This window comes from Dysidea avara, chromosome 5 (genome assembly GCF_963678975.1).
Source record: "Dysidea avara chromosome 5, odDysAvar1.4, whole genome shotgun sequence".
Classification (NCBI taxonomy): Eukaryota; Metazoa; Porifera; class Demospongiae; order Dictyoceratida; family Dysideidae; genus Dysidea; species Dysidea avara.
Window position 1 is genome coordinate 36,580,265 of NC_089276.1, and position 18,165 is coordinate 36,598,429.

At 37.5% G+C, this 18,165-nt stretch overlaps 1 protein-coding gene across 1 annotated transcript in view; it reads left to right on the forward strand.

Moving 5' to 3' along the window:
* The window catches only part of LOC136255302 (uncharacterized), a 98,404-nt gene that overhangs the window by 30,027 nt on the left and 50,212 nt on the right, over window positions 1–18,165 (forward strand). Inside the window, exons 4-7 of the mRNA XM_066048029.1 lie at window positions 13,275–13,541; window positions 14,672–14,938; window positions 14,987–15,247; window positions 15,790–16,056. Of these exons, the coding sequence (XP_065904101.1) occupies window positions 13,275–13,541; window positions 14,672–14,938; window positions 14,987–15,247; window positions 15,790–16,056 (1,062 nt within the window). The remainder of the gene's footprint in view (window positions 1–13,274; window positions 13,542–14,671; window positions 14,939–14,986; window positions 15,248–15,789; window positions 16,057–18,165) is intronic.

Consider the following 18,165-nt stretch of genomic DNA (forward strand, 5'->3'; position numbering starts at 1 on the left):
TCTGCACAGGATAACATATGTATTAATAAACTCTACACAGTGGGATTCATTTGCAGCTAAGCTCTCTACAGTATGAATTGTTGGTAGCTGAACTCTTCACAGGATGATTTGTTTGTAGCTGAACTCTTTACAGGGTGACTTGTGTGTAGCTGAATTCTCTACCAGATGTCTTGTTTGCAGCTGAACTCTCTCCACAGGGTGTTCTCTTTGTATATAGGTAAAATCTTAACAGGATGACTTGTTTGCAGCTGAACTCTCTACAGGGTGACTTTTGTGTAGCTGGACTCTCTACCATGGGACTTGTTTGTAGTAGAACTCTCTGCAGGGTGAGTTGTTTGTAGCTAAACTCTATAGGGTGAGTTTTAGTAGCTGATCTCTCCACAGAGTGAATTGTTTGTAGCTAAACTCACTACAGGATGACTTGTTTGTGAGTGAACGCTGCACAGGGTGACTTGTTTACAGCTGAACACTCTACTGGGTGACTTGTTTGTAGCTGAACTCTACCAGATGACTTGTTGTAGTAGAACACACTTGTTTGTAGCTGAACTCTCTACAGGCTGACTTGTTTGTGGCTGAGCCTTCTACAGAGTGACTTGTTTGTGGCTGAACCTTCCACAGTGTGATTTGTTTGTAGCTGAAATCTCTACAGAGTGACTTGTTTGTGGCTGAACTCTCCACAGGGTGACTTGTTTTGTAGCTGAACACTCTACTGGGTGACTTTTTGTAGCTGCACTCTACAGGTGACTTGTTTGTATCTGAACTTTCAGGGTGACTTATGTGTAGTTGATCTCTTCACATAGTGATTTGTTTATAACTGGAATCTCTACAATGATTTGTTTGTGGTTGAACACTCCACAGTGTGACTTGTTTGCAGCTAACTCTTTACAGGGTAACTTGTTTCCACAGAGTGATTTGTGCATAGCTGAAATTTCTACAGGGTGACTTGTTTCCCTCACAAGGCCAGAAACTACCATTTGAGCTTGCCACACCACCCAGAAAAGACATCTCTTAAAACCAGCCTCAAGTAATGCTGAGGGTCAAAACTTTTAGTATGATAACATGGCTATTCACTGGTGATGTTAGTTTGATTTTGTCTGATGTGTAATTTGGTAACTGGTCATAATTACCCCTGCGGAGAGTTCAGCCACACCTGGCTTGGCAAGAATCAGTGGTGTACTGTTGGATGGTTGGCCAAACATATATTCTGTTGATTTTGCTACATATTAGCCATTAAGAAGCTAGCACTGCCCTGTAATCTTGTGTCTGGACTTCAATCTTAGTCTGCCTCCATTCTGAAGTATATCTCTTGACAGTCAGCTTTTGAGTATAATCTTTTTTCTGAAAGCATGATATTGAGCATAATAAGTTTGATTTTTAAGTACTACTCAAAAGCTTAACTGGTAGAAATTGAGCACAGTAGGCTAGAGCTTATTATCTGTGGTCCCATGTGTAACTGTCTCAGCAAAAACCCAGCTTGTTTGTGCAACTTCCATTTTTATTTTCTAATTTTTTTTTGTAAAATAAAATTACTATGACTGGTGAACCTACGCATACTGTATCAAAAGAAAGAAATGGTGCTGCACTCCCCAGCTATCAGAAAAGTGAAGTGTCCATTATTACACTTCGTTGTCAGCTAGTTACACAGCATTTCGAATCAAGAACTGTTTGAAAAGCACCTCTGGAATCAACATAACTACTATGAAAAATATGGACAATTTCCATTATGAAGGGATGCCATCATGTGCTACCACCAAATCAACACCTTTCACTGTCAGCAAAGATAAATGGGACACAAAGGAGGACACTGGTAAGTTCATGAAGAATACATAGTACATAATTTGGTATGCCAAAAGGCACCTCTTGGGTCGAAGCAATGTCGAACAGTGAAAAAATCAAGCCCTTAGCCTTAGCCGTTATCGAGTTATGCTTGTCTGAAGGCATCTGTCAGTTACTCAGTCAGTCAGTAGAAAATTCTGTTTCATTTTTAAAAAAATTCCATAGCAACTTGTTGAAAGTGTTTCAGGTTGATCTGAAAGCTTGTTTGGGCATAATTTTACCTAACCAATGCTGCCTCATTGTCGTCAGGGAAAAGTGAGGCTGATTTTTGGGTGATGTTTTTTCATGGGCCACACCCAATCCTTTGTGGTCCCTGCTATATAGTACTATTGTACTGTATGATAAAGAAAGAAATGCGCTTTTCACACATATGTAGCTCTGTGATCTTTCTTGAATTTTTATACTGCAAAGGCCCTCCACTTTCAGCATCTCACATACCGAATTTGAGTAAGATTGACTAACACAATCATGAAATACAAGCCCTCGAAATCCAACTTAGTTTCTTCATTTTTTTCTTTATTTAAGGGGCTTGGAAGGCTTAGATTATTCTTTTTGTGCATTTTACAACAACCATTATAAACTGCAAATACATACCTCAATTATCTTAAACTTTAGTGCACTTTAAAAACATATTGCAGCAAAATCATGTACAAAGTTTGTTGCAAATCTGATTAATGGTCATAGAGCTATGGACAATTATTTGCATTAAAATGGCCAACACGTTGTCACGCCTAAAGGGTAAACCACTCATGGGAATAAATTAAAAGCTGTATGTGTATATGTAGGTTGACCTAACCATCATAGCTCAAACCTTTTGTGGTTTACAATGAATTACATTGACAAGTATAAAGTTACAAGGAAAAAACTAAACAACTGTAGATTGAGTGGTTGAGACACTTGAATGAAACAGTCACTGTGGGGTAAAAGGTGCATGAAAAAATGTCAAAAAACTTACCAGTGGTTAAACCAGGGCCTCTCTACTGAATATTAACCACTTGGCCACTGCCATACAGCTGTTCACCTACTTTATAAATGAAAATTCTAGCTAAAATCTACTCAATAGTAAAAGTTTATAATTTTATCAATGGAAAATTGAGAACATTCTATGTGTGTTCTATTAGAAATCCTCAAAAATGTGTACTTTATTAGAATATTGAAATTTACAATACTATTGTAACTTCTCTTGTACTATTCCATTGAATTGAAGTTGATGTTATAGCTCTTATAGCACTCCCGTTTATAATAATGAGGGAGTTTAGCAGAAAATTCTGAACAAATCACTACGAAGCAGATAAAAGCACCATTTTTTTTCTGCAGGTTTGTTGAAACATTTTTAGAAGGGGTGCCATGCCTCCATTATTAATGGTCACTACTTGTAGCAATACTCTAGTAGAGCAGTCAACCATTAATAGTACACTGTATGCAGTTTTTTTTTTCACAACACTAAGTTTTCACGAATTTTACAAATTCCTGTTTTATTTGTAAAAATTAATTTGTGAAATTAGCAATTATTGTAACTACTTGTGCAACTATGTCTAAAACTATTACCAAGTTTTTAAATCTTTCGGAACCAAGAAGGATGATTGCAAATCCAGTTTACCACCTAACATTATACAGTCAGCAAAAAGGAAGTCAGGAAAGCTGAAGAGTATAATATAATGAAAAGACAGGCTCAAAAAGAGATGTATACAGGAGGCAATAAAGCCAAGGTGGATATGTTTGCTACAGAGAATGGTGTAGCAATGGCAATAAAGACATTTTAAAGAAACTACTGATTTAAAGGAGCCTGCTTTTCAAGGATGGGTGAAGAAGTTGAAAGAGATTGTGGCTTCTCTTGGTCTGTTGTCTTCTATGGAAGATGTCACCAGTTTAGAAGAAAAGAGGTCAACCTTTAGTCATTGGTGAAGATGTGGAATTTTACGTTAGACAGTTTCTTCATTAGTTGAGAGATCATGAGGGGGTAGTCAACACTGCAGTAACTTTAGCAATTGCTACAGGAATTATGCTAGCCAAAGACACAAGCCTGCTTGCTGAGAATTGTGGTGAAATTGACTTGTCTAAGAAGTGGGCTCAGAGAATAATAAGCAGAATGAGATTTGTCAAACATAAAGCCTCAACAGGTGCAAAAGTAGATACTGAGCTCAAAGAACTACAAGGACAGTACCTTAGTGATATACAATTACAATGGAGACTCCAGATCTGATCATCAACTGATACCAGACAGCTATTAAGTATGTGCCAGTGTCAAACTGGAACCAAGAGCAGAAAGGAAGCAAGAGGGTAGAAATTGCAGGAAGTGATAAGTGGCAAATTGCTGCTACGCTGAATGTCAGTAAAAGTGAAAGATTATTGCCAGCACAGATAATCTACGAAGGCAAGACCCCAGCTTGCATCCTCAAAATACCCTTTCCATCTGATTGGTGTGTAAAGTATACAGCCAAAATCTGGGCCAATGAGATTACTGTGTTAGGTTACATTTACAACATACCCTCCTTGTGTAGTGGACACCCGTAAAGAGTTGAAATTCTAATGATTTTTGATCATTTCAAAGGCCACTTGACAGACCGTGTGCAAAATGTTTTGCAGTTCAACAATATATTTGTTATTAATGTGACCCCAAACTGCTGCAAGCTTTGGATGTACATAAGTGTCAACTTGTCAACTAATCTATTAAAGTTACAATGAAGAGCTTATTTTCAAGTTGGTATTCAGCAACAGAATGGCATTTACAAATCAATCGATCTGAGGCTGAGTTAACAGTACAAAATGGTTTGTGAAAGACCTGTAGAACATGCTTGTATGTTTGCTGGCATTAGTTTATTATATTTACAATTATATCAATTGTGACCAGACTTTACAAAACCGATCCAAATTGCACTTCAACTAACACCTCCAGTGGATAGCTACACTATCGTACTAATAGTTTTGACCCTCACAACTACTCAAACTACTCGAGGCTGGTTTCAACAGACGTCTTTTCTGGGTGTTGTGTAGAGCTTGAATGGTGGTTTCTAGTCTTGTGAAGGACCTGGCTTAGCAAGAATCACTGGTTTACTGGTGGACAGCCTCGTAATGTTGGCCAGACGTTTTTGTGTTAATTTTGCTATATATCAACCACTAAGGAGCCAGCACAGCCCTGTAATCTCATGTCTGGACTCCAATCGTAGCCTGCCTCCATTTTGAAGTCTATCCATTGCCCACCCCACCACCCCCACTCCTTTGTGAGCACTAATGATACTACTTCGCTTGTCCAACTGCTCAGATTTTCTATCGTATTTGGCGGGAAACTCTACAAGCAGCTACAAGTACTAGAAGTGGTCTGAAAGGTAATAGATTGATGCAGCTTTTGTGTAAATTTCATACGTGTACTTACTACCCTTGGCAAGGTATGCTGACTTGAATTCTTTAAAACTGTTTATCTCAAAACTTCTAATGTGTGATTTGGAACGTTTTTCAAAATCCAGTCACAATTACAGTTTGCCACATTGTTATAGCTATAAACATAATTATGTAAACCACTAATAATTATAACAATGTCACAGTCAAACTTCTAGACTGTGAAGCCTATAAGATACTATACTCCTACATACACTATACATACAGTTTAGGAAGGAAAGACTTTCATCTTTTGCTGCATAAGGCGTGCTACAAGGTGATCTCTCATGCGCCATTGGTCATACTGGACATTACAATTACAAATAAGCCACACTCATTACAGCATGTTTGCTTCTGTACATCCACCATCTAATGTTACAGGGACTGCAATGAAAAAAGCCTGTAATAAGTTTGGAAAGACAATTGATTAAGAGAGGAAAAAGTGGAGTCATACACATAAACCACCTTGCTACCAGGGGCTGTCATAGCTACTAACCAATGATCACCATGGACATGAAATATTTGTATAGCATTATAGGTTGCACCTATCAGGGGTTGGTTTTGTAACAAGGACAAAACTGATTCATTCAGTTTGGAAAATTGTGCACTTATTAATCTTTGGGCACTATTAATGTGGTGATCCATTATCTTTTCTCCACCAAGAGCCATCACCTCTGTCATCACCCATGTTACATCATGTTCCTCCGCTGACACATCTTCTGAGGCTTGCATATATGGTGCACTGTCATCTGTTGTAGCCATGAGCTTTTTGTTTGTTTTCACTGGTATTAGCTATAATTTCTGTTGTAACTGCCTTTAACCCTCCCAGTTGCTCCTTTGTCTTGTCCATAAACTCACAATGCTTCCCTTTATAACTAAGTGTATAAATACAGGGTACTTCCAAGCCTCTCTTTTCCCAATTACATGAATAGCATCTGGGACCATTAACTATGCTGACTATTGAGCCACCAATAGGGAAATAGCCTCCAACTACTGTCTCTTCCTTTTGCACTGCTACTGCAAATCTATTGCTTCTTTTGTGCAATTCTCTAACACACTTCAACACTTCTCTGTAAACTGGAGTCCAGATGGCCTGATAGATATGGAATCCTCATATGCTGCTAACGAAAATGGGTACATTTTATTCACATGCATGAGCAAAAAACAGTGATTTGTAAAAAGTTAAATATGAATTATCAGCTTTTTGCCAATTTGTGAAAATATCATTGCAAAAGAACCGTGCATACAGTATATCTCCTTTAAAAAGCTGTAATTATAATTTGTCAGTAAAAACATAGTAAGAACCGGCTAAAACAAACCTTCTATAACATATTCCTGGGGAGTATGACTCCAGAATGGCATTCACATCTGCTGTATTATTCAAAGTTCACTGCGTATTTCCAAGGTTACCATATCTCCCACTCTCTGGCTTGCTGCATGTAAGAAAATAGGGGTAAGGAAAGCAGTTCCTCCTTTGGCTTCTCTTAGGTTGCTTATGCAGTGCCCAGTGAGCATAGTTTTGACCTGTTTGCCCTTAAACTTGCAGGGACCATGACAATTTCATAGGGTAGATCAGCATAGTGTAAATATTGTAACAGTCTACATCTTTGGTGTGCCGTACTTCCAAACAACATTTATATGTGACATAATTATATTGATGATCTAGAAATCCATCATGCTGGGGGTATCAAGTACATTCAGCTACTGCATGTCGTAGATAAAAGAGTGCCATATGAATAGGCAGCGTGCAAGACAACTCAAGATTCAAGAAAAGATGTATGCAGAAACATGTGTCTCAGCAAACAAATCTACCTGGTTAAAATGGAGCTATACTTGTGATGCAAAGCAGAAAATAGACTGAATTGTCCATGTGGTTATGTGATTCCCCATGTACACTGCCCTGTGGCTTGAACATTGATAATCATAGATGATTTTAGTTTGCTTAGGAGCTGGTGCTGAATAAAAGTAGTGAGGCTGCAATTCACATAAAATCAGTCTACAAACTCTTCCAATATTACAACCTAACTTTTGCTTTCAAGTGGCAAATGTAGCTATAATAGCCATCGAAGAAAGCTGCATGTCTAGACAATTTTATGCATCTTTCCCGGCACCTTTTAAAGTTTCCACTAATATGAAAGGTTTAGTATAGTCTTTATGATGTAAATGATTGATGGTGCAGTGCTAAACTCACTGCTCATTTTCCATGGATAGGGAGGAACGTAGGAAGGAGCAGTAACATCTGAAGAGGGGTGGTGGAAATTGTGTAGAAACAGAGACTATATAGAACATCGAAGAGCCTGTTCTGTTCAAAAGCTGTAAAATGTTCTGTCTGTGCCATGCTTCTATATCTAGATATCATGAACATGCAGTAATGATAAACATGCACCTAAATTATATTCAGGTGACAACAACATGGATCCATTCTGTAAAGTATTTAATTCATTTAGATATAGTAGCACACATGCTTTTGCATTGATAAAATTATAGTGATGCTGAAGATGAATGGCCAGCCCACTGGAGAAGCTTCTCATAGGCTGATGCAGTGATAACCATGAATCAGACTGGATTACCTTAGAAATGATGAGCTGCTTACAGTTGCAGACCCTGACTCACTACACCTGTGAATTACATCATCGTTATAATTGTATAGTTTTACACATACATGCTATCTGTACCAAATACATAAGTGTCAGTAATTTAAAAAAATACTTATGCATGAATATTGTACGGAATTCATATAGGCAACTCCCTAGGTAAGTTTTGTAGCTTTTCACTGCAGTCAATACTTCACACTCAGACTCACCTCACAATGCTGTTAGCATCTGTTTAGTAGTAGTCATAGAGAAAACTGGTAGGAGTCCCTGCTTTTGTCTAGTTGCCCTTAATGCAGAGAGGGCTGGCTGAGTAAGCTGCCTAAATCTGGGAAATTTCTCTTATTGGGGTGCTCTCTTTGGCCATAAGTTGGCCACACATACATCCTTGTTGCATTCTTGCAGTTTGCCAGGTTATCAATCATTCGGATACCTAACCTCCTCACCATTACTATTGCTGGTTTCATGATCTTAGTAATAGTCTAGTTTATACTGTTCTATGGAGTGAAACTGTAGAGCCTATATGTGTTGCTGAACACAAAGTATTGAGACTTAAGAATTGTACCTTGTAACCTTGGATAAGTCATTGGTGGTTCACTCACAATTTGATACAGAATGTCTGTCTACTGACTGCAATTCATGCTTTACAAGTCCAGACCCAAGGATTGAAGGCTGGCTGGGACTGGTATTGTTGATGGTGACTTTAACTGGCGGCAGTGCAGATTCAAGGAATTAAAAATTTGGGCTCATCTGTTGAGTGAAACCTTCTTGGTAGCTGGGTACTCCCTAAAGAGTTAAGTATACTGCTTTGTCTGTAGTAATAGTGATGCAATTGTAATCAAATGGATTGTATGCATATTCTGTAAGAGATTTGTCAATTGTGTGAAGCTCAAAATTTCACACAATACATGGTCAATATCAATCTGAATTTCACTATGCTTACAAAGTAAAACAGTCTTCAGCACCATGGAATACATATGAACTCCAACATGTCAAGATACAAAGTATAACTGTTGTGTGGACCCCATTATGTATTTAGTCAATGCAAACTTGAGGGTGTGCAACAGTGTGTGCTACAAAACTTGTATCATCTTTAAGAGACAAGTCTTTCATAACATCGATGAATTTACCATCTCTTTTGTACAGGCACAGACGTAGTGACTTAATATTTCTTTTCAAGCTGTTATATGGTTACTTTGATCTATATCACTCCAGCTTTTCACTCTTTCTCACAACATTTAAACCAGAGGTCATGCATACAAATTACTTACGTCCCCTGCCCACCATTCACGTCAAGTTAACTACTTTAATTAATGACTGGAAGCCTGGAACAATCTTACAAGTGATATTGTGGAGAATTCTTCATTAAATAATTTTAAATCAGCTATAGATAATTACTTTTATGACTTTAGATTTATTAATAATTATACTCCATAGTTAATTTTTGTTTACTGCATATGTATGTATGTATGTATGTATGTACGTATGTATGTAGGTACGTACGTACGTATGTATGTATGTATGTAGGTACGTATGTATGTATGTATGTATGTATGTATGTAGGTACGTATGTATATAGGTACGTATGTATATATGTATGTATGTGTATATGATTATGATGTGATTTGGGTGGAGGCAAAAAGCCTGCACACTCATTCAATTACTTTCATACACACATACATAATTAGATGCAATAAACAAAAATTAACTGTGAACAGAATTATTACAGGTTTTTGCAGTTGAATTCGTCGGTATTGCAATTGAATTCGTCCCGTTTGCAATTGAATTCGTCGGTTTTGCAATTGAATTCGTCGGTTTTGCAGTTGAATTAGTCGGTTTTACAATAGAATTCGTCGCGTTTGCATTACAATTCGTCATAAACAAAACGGCTCCAAGAAACCAACCTGTTCATTAAGAGATGAACTATTTATGCCTTGGAGAGTTACACTTGAGACACTAGAAGGTAATTGAAGCTGGTAGTACGCGAAGCTGATGGCTGTCTGACAAGTTACAGGTTTTTGCAATTGAATTCGTCGCCTTTGCGATTGAATTCATTCCGTTTGCAATTGAATTCGTCGGTTTTACAATTGAATTCGTTCCGTTTGTACTAGTAATAGCATGGGTAGCAGTGAAATTTGGGATAAATATCACGAGTGTTGTATTGGAAATGGGGATAAATTTCACGAGGCGAAGCCGAGTGAAATTTGCCATTTCCAATACAACAAGAGTGGTATTTATCCCAAATTTCACTGCTACCCATGCTATTCCCAGTTAATACCATACTCGCTGCATATACGCATGCTGTGCATTAGCGTTGCCATGTACGCAATTTGTCACTATGTATTAAACACGCGTCGACACTAATTGGCGCTACATTGTTAACATAAATTCTAGCCAATGAAATTGCAATTACAACTTTTTCACTGCTGTCAGTGAAATACGGGATAAATTTCACTGCTACTATTGAGACTTTTGTATGGGCAGTGAAACAGGTATGGTATTAGCAATTGAATTCGTCGGTTTTGCAATTGATTTAGTCCCGTTTGCAATTGAATTCGTCGGTTTTGCAATTGAATTCGTCGGTTTTACAGTTGAATTAGTCGGTTTTGCAATAGAATTCGTCGCGTTTGCATTACAATTCGTCATAAACAAAACGGTTCCAAGAAACCAACCCGTTCATTAAGAGATGAATTATTTATGCCGTGGAGAGTTACACTTGAGACACTAGAAGGTAATTGAAGCTGGTAGTACGCGAAGTTGATAGCTGTCTGACAAGCTAATTAGCTTGCTCGCGAGTGACCACACCCATCGCGAATGGCGCGGTAGAGTTTGGAATGTTGCTGGAGAGGCTGTCGAGAAAGAATTATTGCCTTATAAAGAGTTGTTTACTACTGTTGTACTTGAACAAGTTCTTGTAGCAGCTGCTACATCATGTTTTCATGTTTGCTCCAGCTGCCATTCTTGTTACGGACGAATTTAACTGCAAAACCGACGAATTCAATTGCAACACCGACGAATTCAATTGCAACACCGACGAATTCAATCGCAAAGTCGCCGAATTCAATTGCAAAAACCTGTAATTAGCTTGCTCGCGAGTGACCACACCCATCGCGAATGGCGTAGTAGAGTTTGGAATTATTATTATATTATATTTGTTACTGTGCAGAAATCAAAAAGATTGTTGTGCACAGGTGTGATCATAATGCATGTTCAGGTTGGTACAAAACTCATCTAAGGTAGGGGAGTGAATTACAAAGGGGGGGAGTGTGTTCCAGAGTCTGATTGTAGAAGGGAAAAAGGAAAATTTATAGGAGTCAATCATAGTGACAAGCTGTTTATAATATCCTTCCCTTGATGGACGATGATTAGGTATTAGATCATTTGTAGGTATACTTAGATTTCCATTAATTATCTTATACATTGTAGTTATCTTAGACTTGTTTCTTCTTTCTTCGAGGGTAGGTAAATTTAATGATGACATCATTCTTGTTACACTACTATGTTGCTGGAGAGGCTGTAGAGGAAGAATTATTGCCTTATAAAGAGTTGTTTACTACTGTTGTACTTGAACAAGTTCTTGTAGCAGCTGCTACATCATGTTTTCATGTTTGCTCCAGCTGCCATTCTTGTTACGGACGAATTTAACTGCAAAACCGTCGAATTCAATTGCAAAAGCGACGAATTCAATTGCAAAACCGATGAATTCAATTGCAAACGGGACGAATTCAATTGCAAAGTCGCCGAATTCAATTGCAAAGTCGCCGAATTCAATTGCAAAAACCTGTAATAAATCATAAAGAATGTTTTTGCTTTGTCCCATATGTGTGGGTGTGTCCATTTCAGAATAGATGCATTGCTCAATTTAATGCATGAACGATGTTATATGTGACTGACTTTGACAAAACAAGGCTTCCAATTTTCTGTTTTAACCAACTGTAACTTGACTACTCAGTAAGTTGTTCTTCCATAGCATTGCAAAATACCAGGTCAAAATTTGAAACTATTGGCATATTCCTACATTAAATTCAGGTGCTTCAAAGTCAAAAAGATGTCTGGAAACCTTGTTTTGTCAAATTCGGTCACATATAGCATGCCTAAATCTTTATTGATTTGTTTGGGTGTCACTGGCCAGTTATTGCAGTGGATTCGATCTTTTCTAACTTGCCGATACCAACGAGTGATCATCAATGGTAGCTATTCCAACTGGCTCCCTGTTACATCAGGAGTGCCACAAGGCTCTGTTCTTGACCCCCTTCTGTTCATATTATACATAGATGATTTGCAGAATGTTGTAAGCCACTAAAACTATTTGCAGATGACGTTGCATTGTATAGAGAAATAAAACATCCTGCTGACTGTTTGTTACTGCAGCAAGATCTTGATAACATCTATTCTTGGACAATCAAGTGGCAGCTACGTCTAAACGCATCTAAGTGTTTGGCATTTTTAATTTCAAACAAGAGGAAACTAATCAATTTTATGTATAACATCAACAGCATCACCATCTCATGGAATTCTATTGTTAAATATCTTGGAGTTCACATTCAATCTACCTTATCTTGGTCTCATCATTGTAAAGTTGTTTCTGCCAAGGCCAGGAGATCACTAAACCATCTGCGTCACAGTTTATGGGGAGCTACCACAGCTGCAAAATCTGTAGCTTACAAATTTTTAGTTAGACCACTGCTTGAGTACGCTTGTCAAGTGTGGAGTCCACATACTGCTCGTGATATATCTGGCCTAGAGTCTGTACAACGTCGTGCTGCTAGGTGGGCATGTGGGAGCCAGTGGGATCCTATTTCCAGGAAATGGAGTAAGTTATCTGATGATTGTCTTAATTCACTACTCTGGCCTAGTCTCACTGATCGTCGTAACTATCTGTCTGTGTCAACACTGTATGATATCCTCAACAACAGAACATCTCTTAACTTTTATGATTACTATCGCTGTAATACTTCCTGCACCAGAGCCCATGAACTGTCTATTGTACCTTTACTATCTTCTATCAACAGTCACCGTTATTCTTTTTTTGTGAATACTGTATTTTTGTGGAACACTGTATCATTTGATACACTCATTATTAAATCTGTAAATTATTTTCGTCGCTCCATTTATCATCTTTTTTGTACGTAGCTTTTTAAGTCTCTGTGTGTGTTTTGCTCATTGTAACTATTGTTTCTTTTCTTTGTAGTGTACTTTTGTGTTGTTATTCTTTGTCCTTGTAGTGTTATTTTTGTAATGTATGTGTTTAGGGAAGCACCCTTGTACAGGCTATGCCTTTTGGTGCCACCCTGTCATTTTGACAAATTAGATAAATAATAATAATAATAATAATTGATGTTAGGTTTATTGCATGAGGATGCTATACGGCCTTCTTAATGAATAAGGGATATAGTCAACTTATTACAGTAATATATTTGGAGCTGTAACATTTCACAATATCATTTACACACAATATATTTCCCATTTTAGACACAGCTCCAACGTTTACAACACCACCATCACCACAAAGTGTAAACCTCACACAAACTGCCACATTCACATGTTCTGCTACTGGTGATGATGTAAAGTACCAATGGACAATTGGATCAGGATCATTTCCTAGTAAAGTGACTGGTATAAACACCAATATCCTGGTGATCCCAGATGTGAGGTCATCTGATGATAACACCTACTCTTGTACAATTAGTAGTGATGGAGGTAGTGTTACATCAGATCCTGTTCAACTAACAGTTACTGGTATGTAAGTTAACACATCACACTTTAATTTTACATACATCTGTAGGTGTAGCAAGTACCTTGTGAATTATGTGTGTATATATATATACCACACCTGTGGTTGAGATCAAAAGCGCCGTGCTGTGGTATATAACTGATACACCACGTTTTGTGGCTATGCCTACCATGATATATGGTGTAACTTCACACATTCCGCGAAATCCTTATCTGAACGGTAAACAAGTCTCTAATAACAAGCACATAAATCAACCAACAATTATTCACCTGAGCAATTTTCGATGAACTCTTGTCTCCTTCACTATAGTATGTTCACGTTGAGCTGAAAAACATCTAAAAATTAAAAGTAGACTTTTTCTCAACAGAGTTAACATTTCAGCCAATCAGATGACTATTGGCAACAGCAAAGGTGTCAACAACGGACACGTACAGTTTGGCTCCATTACAAGTTCGGGAAAGGGCTGTAGTGGACACTGTACTTATATGGCTTCCCCATAGGAAATGTATTGTGAAAATTTTGATTGGCCATAAATATTATGTCAAACATTTGAACAAAAAGATTTTGAAATGTTTTTAGCGGGTCAAGCAATACTACAAATGAGCCAAATTAAGATCGTGTGTAATTGCATCCATGAGTTATTAAATGTTTTTGAGGATTCAGCTCAACGTGAACATACTATAACTTCAATAATCATGAGTAGGTGGGTGTGGCACTGCTATAAAGTCTACAACGCCTGATCCATCAAGGATTTCAAGCCTCTAATACTGACAAGAGCCTAGAATCATTCACCTGAGCAAGGAGGATTTTTGATGAACTCTTGTCTCCTTCACTAATCGCGAGTAGATGGGCGTGGCACCACTAAAGAATCTAAAACGTCTGATCCATCAATCATGTCTACTCAACAGGTGCTGTTTCACTATATGTTGCTGTCTATAATCATTTCATCTACTGGGGTGTAGAATATAACAGTTATAACACGGTTACTTGGGATATGAAAAAATATACGCACTCACGCCTGCGGTGCTTGTGCGTATATTTTTGTCATATCCCTTGTAAGCGTGTTCTAACTATAAAATATATGCAGCCGTAACATCTCACAATATCGTTTACACACAATCTATTTCCCATTTAGTCACAGCTCCAACATTTACAACACCACCATCACCACAAAGTGTAGACCTCACACAAACTGCCACATTCACATGTTCTGCTACTGGTGATGATGTGAAGTACCAATGGACAATTGGATCAGGATCATTTCCTAGTAAAGTGACTGGTATAAACACCAATACCCTGGTGATCCCAGATGTGAGGTCATCTGATGATAACACGTACTCTTGTACAATTAGTAATGATGGAGGTAGTGTTACATCAGATCCTGTTAAACTAACAGTTACTGGTACGTAAGTTAACAGGTCACACTTTAATTTATTATGTTGGTTAACAGGTCTACCAAAATTGAACGTACTGCCATCCAGTCAGAGTGTTAATACTACACAGTCCACCAAGTTTACTACTACAGTGAGTGGCATTGGAGTAGAGAACTTCACTTACCAGTGGCAACATAATGGAGTAGAGATGAATGGAGAAACTGGAGACACTCTCAACCTTACCAATATAACTGGGAAAGAAGGGGGTTCATATCAGTGCATTGTTAAGAACCAGTATGGATACAGTGATGTGTCCTCTGCAGAACTTATTGTTACAAGTAAGAGGAAAGGTGTTTTTGTATTTGCAAGCCCTTAAAACATAGGTCGATCTCTTTTTAAGGGACTTTATCTATATATTTGTTTATCTTTTACAATCATAATAGGGATAATTCAGTGTAACTGAACATTAGTTGTGAATATTATTACATTTTGAATATGTATCATTCTATTAGAGCATACATTTTCATAGCAACCTTGGTACTTAGATTTCCCCCTGTTTCAAAGTAATCAAATTATAAGCTTGTATTTCATAGTAATGTTTGTAAACCTTTAAAGAGTTGAAGAGCTTAATAATACTGGGCTGATTTTGATATGTGCTGGATTTAATGGGAAAGGTAATGTAACTACAAGGACTCCTACCTGATGGTCAACTCCACCGTAGTGATTGCTCCAATTGGATAAACTTTTTCATATAAATCTTGTTATTATTTTCCCTGAATACAACACACTAGTGTAGCATGTAAGCTTTCCACATGCATACTACATGTACCATGCTTGATTCTTTTAACATTTGTACAATCTGTTTCCCATTTATATGTAGTCACAGCTCCAACATTTACAACACCACCATCACCACAAAGTGCAGACCTCACACAAACTGCCACATTCACATGTTCTGCTACTGGCGATGATGTGAAGTACCAATGGACAATTGGATCAGGATCATTTCCTAGTAAAGTGACTGGTATAAACACCAATACCCTGGTGATCCCAGATGTGTGGTCATCTGATGATAACACCTACTCTTGTACAATTAGTAATGATGGAGGTAGTGTTACATCAGATCCTGTTCAACTAACGGTTACTGGTACGTAAGTTAACACGTAACAAGTAATAGTTATCACACACCTGTAAATTTTGTATATACCTGTTTGTAAACATGATGCTTGAGGACTACATACTTAATTGTTTTGTGGTATTGTTTGTGTGCAGATCAAAGGTACCTTTTGTAATATAGAAACGTATAGCATATCATTACTTATTGCCAAGAATTATGACCAAGGAATATATATGTATTGATACTGTCTTAGTCATTAACTAATACATTAGCAACTGAGTTTTGTGTGATCGAGCATGCGGTAAATCAATGCCAATTCAGCCCAGCCATTTTACTTCTTCCCATTTAGAGTGTAAGTGTTGTGGATGATGTAATCTTCATCAGCTTAATGTTAGTATCAGTAAATTCTTCTCTCTTACTTCCTGCCACTGTCTATTGGAGATTGAAATGATAACCACATTTTGAAGTGGTAAATTATCCAGTCATAATTATGAAAATAATTTTCAGCAAATTGTATGACATATTTACATACCAGGAAAGGACATCTCAGTCTACATTTGAGAGGAGCTATCCAAGTATATTCATTTGTGTCTAGTTGATTTCTACAGGATGGCTTGCTTGTAGCTAAATTCTCTACACAGAGATTTGTTTGCAGCTGAACTGTTTCACAGGGTGATTTGTTCGCAATTCACACTATACTCTATGTACTTGATCATCCATCTTACACATATCTCAGGTAAACTGAATGGCATCATGTGACTTCCCTCTGGCAAAACTCTATGGAAAAACTGTGTTCTTTGCATTCATCCCTTTTCACAGGTGGTGATTTTCAGGTGCAACCTGCTAGTATGTACGTAGCTTGGTATCATACAGGAGAGCTGTTCACTTTGAGCCCATTTGCTGATGCAGCCAATCCTAATGTAATGCACCCACCCATTAAAGCAATCAGTCCTTGGCTGTTAACAGATTCATGAAGACCAAGCAATAGTTACCATAATTATGGTAAAGCTGATTTATTTTCTGGATCACCAAGTTTCTGTTATTGTAAATTCATAATAAAGAACACCTATTATTTTTGTTGCCAAAATCCTAATAGAACACTCACCTAAACACCACTTTAGAAAGCTCCCCAACCACAAAAGAAACCTTAGAAATTAATTTGGATGAAGTATAGGCACACTGGAAAATATTAAGTCAATAGCTAATAGTACTTTTAGAAAAACTGAAATAAGCCATTTTGTCATATTGTTTTTTCACTGATCTACAGGAAAATCTGTGTGATAAACAACTATATAGCTTTCTTTCTCATGTCATTCTTCATGTCTATGACCTATTATATGCATATTACAAGGATAAAATCCATTCTCAAACAAATTTACTTCTTGTACAGGTAGGTTCACTTTTCAATTGATCTGATTTAGTCTCTGCAATGGTAACCAATGTGTTAATAATAATGTGTTAATAAGTATCCAATCTATGTTCATTTGGAAACCTAATCAAGCCACATGGTAGTGTGTTGTGTGGCCAAAGAAGTTGGCGCACAACACTGTGAGTTTATTGACAGGAAGAAAGAAAATGCGATTTTCACGTATTCATAGCTCCGTGATGCCTTTACGAAATGAAACGATTTTTGCTGTGGACTAGTCCACATACCAAGAGGACTTTTAGGAATCTGATCCAGTAACTCTCCATATTTTTTGGAAATATGTAATTATAATGCTAATACTGTCCTCCGCTACTGGGCCCTCCACCCAGTTGTGGAGGAAGATGTTTGACTTGTTTGCTTTTTGTGTGTATTTGTTTTTGTGAATTTCTTAATGAAATGCCATGAACCATAAATTTGAGCAAAATTGCCTCAGGCATTCCCAAGATATGTGACTTCAATAGGGACCCGCCGATTATGCTCATAATTTTACCTATTATGCTATGCTGCACTGCTCAAAAATTCACCTATTATGCTTAAAATAATGCTCAATATTTACCTATTATGCTCGATTATGCTCAATGTTCATACCTTAGTTCATATGCTTTGCTAGTAGTTTAACACTGTATAGAAAGAAAAAAATGAGTGGCTGGAACACAAATAATAAATCCTTGCTGCATGTAAGAGACATGATCGATATACTCTAATAGAACAGT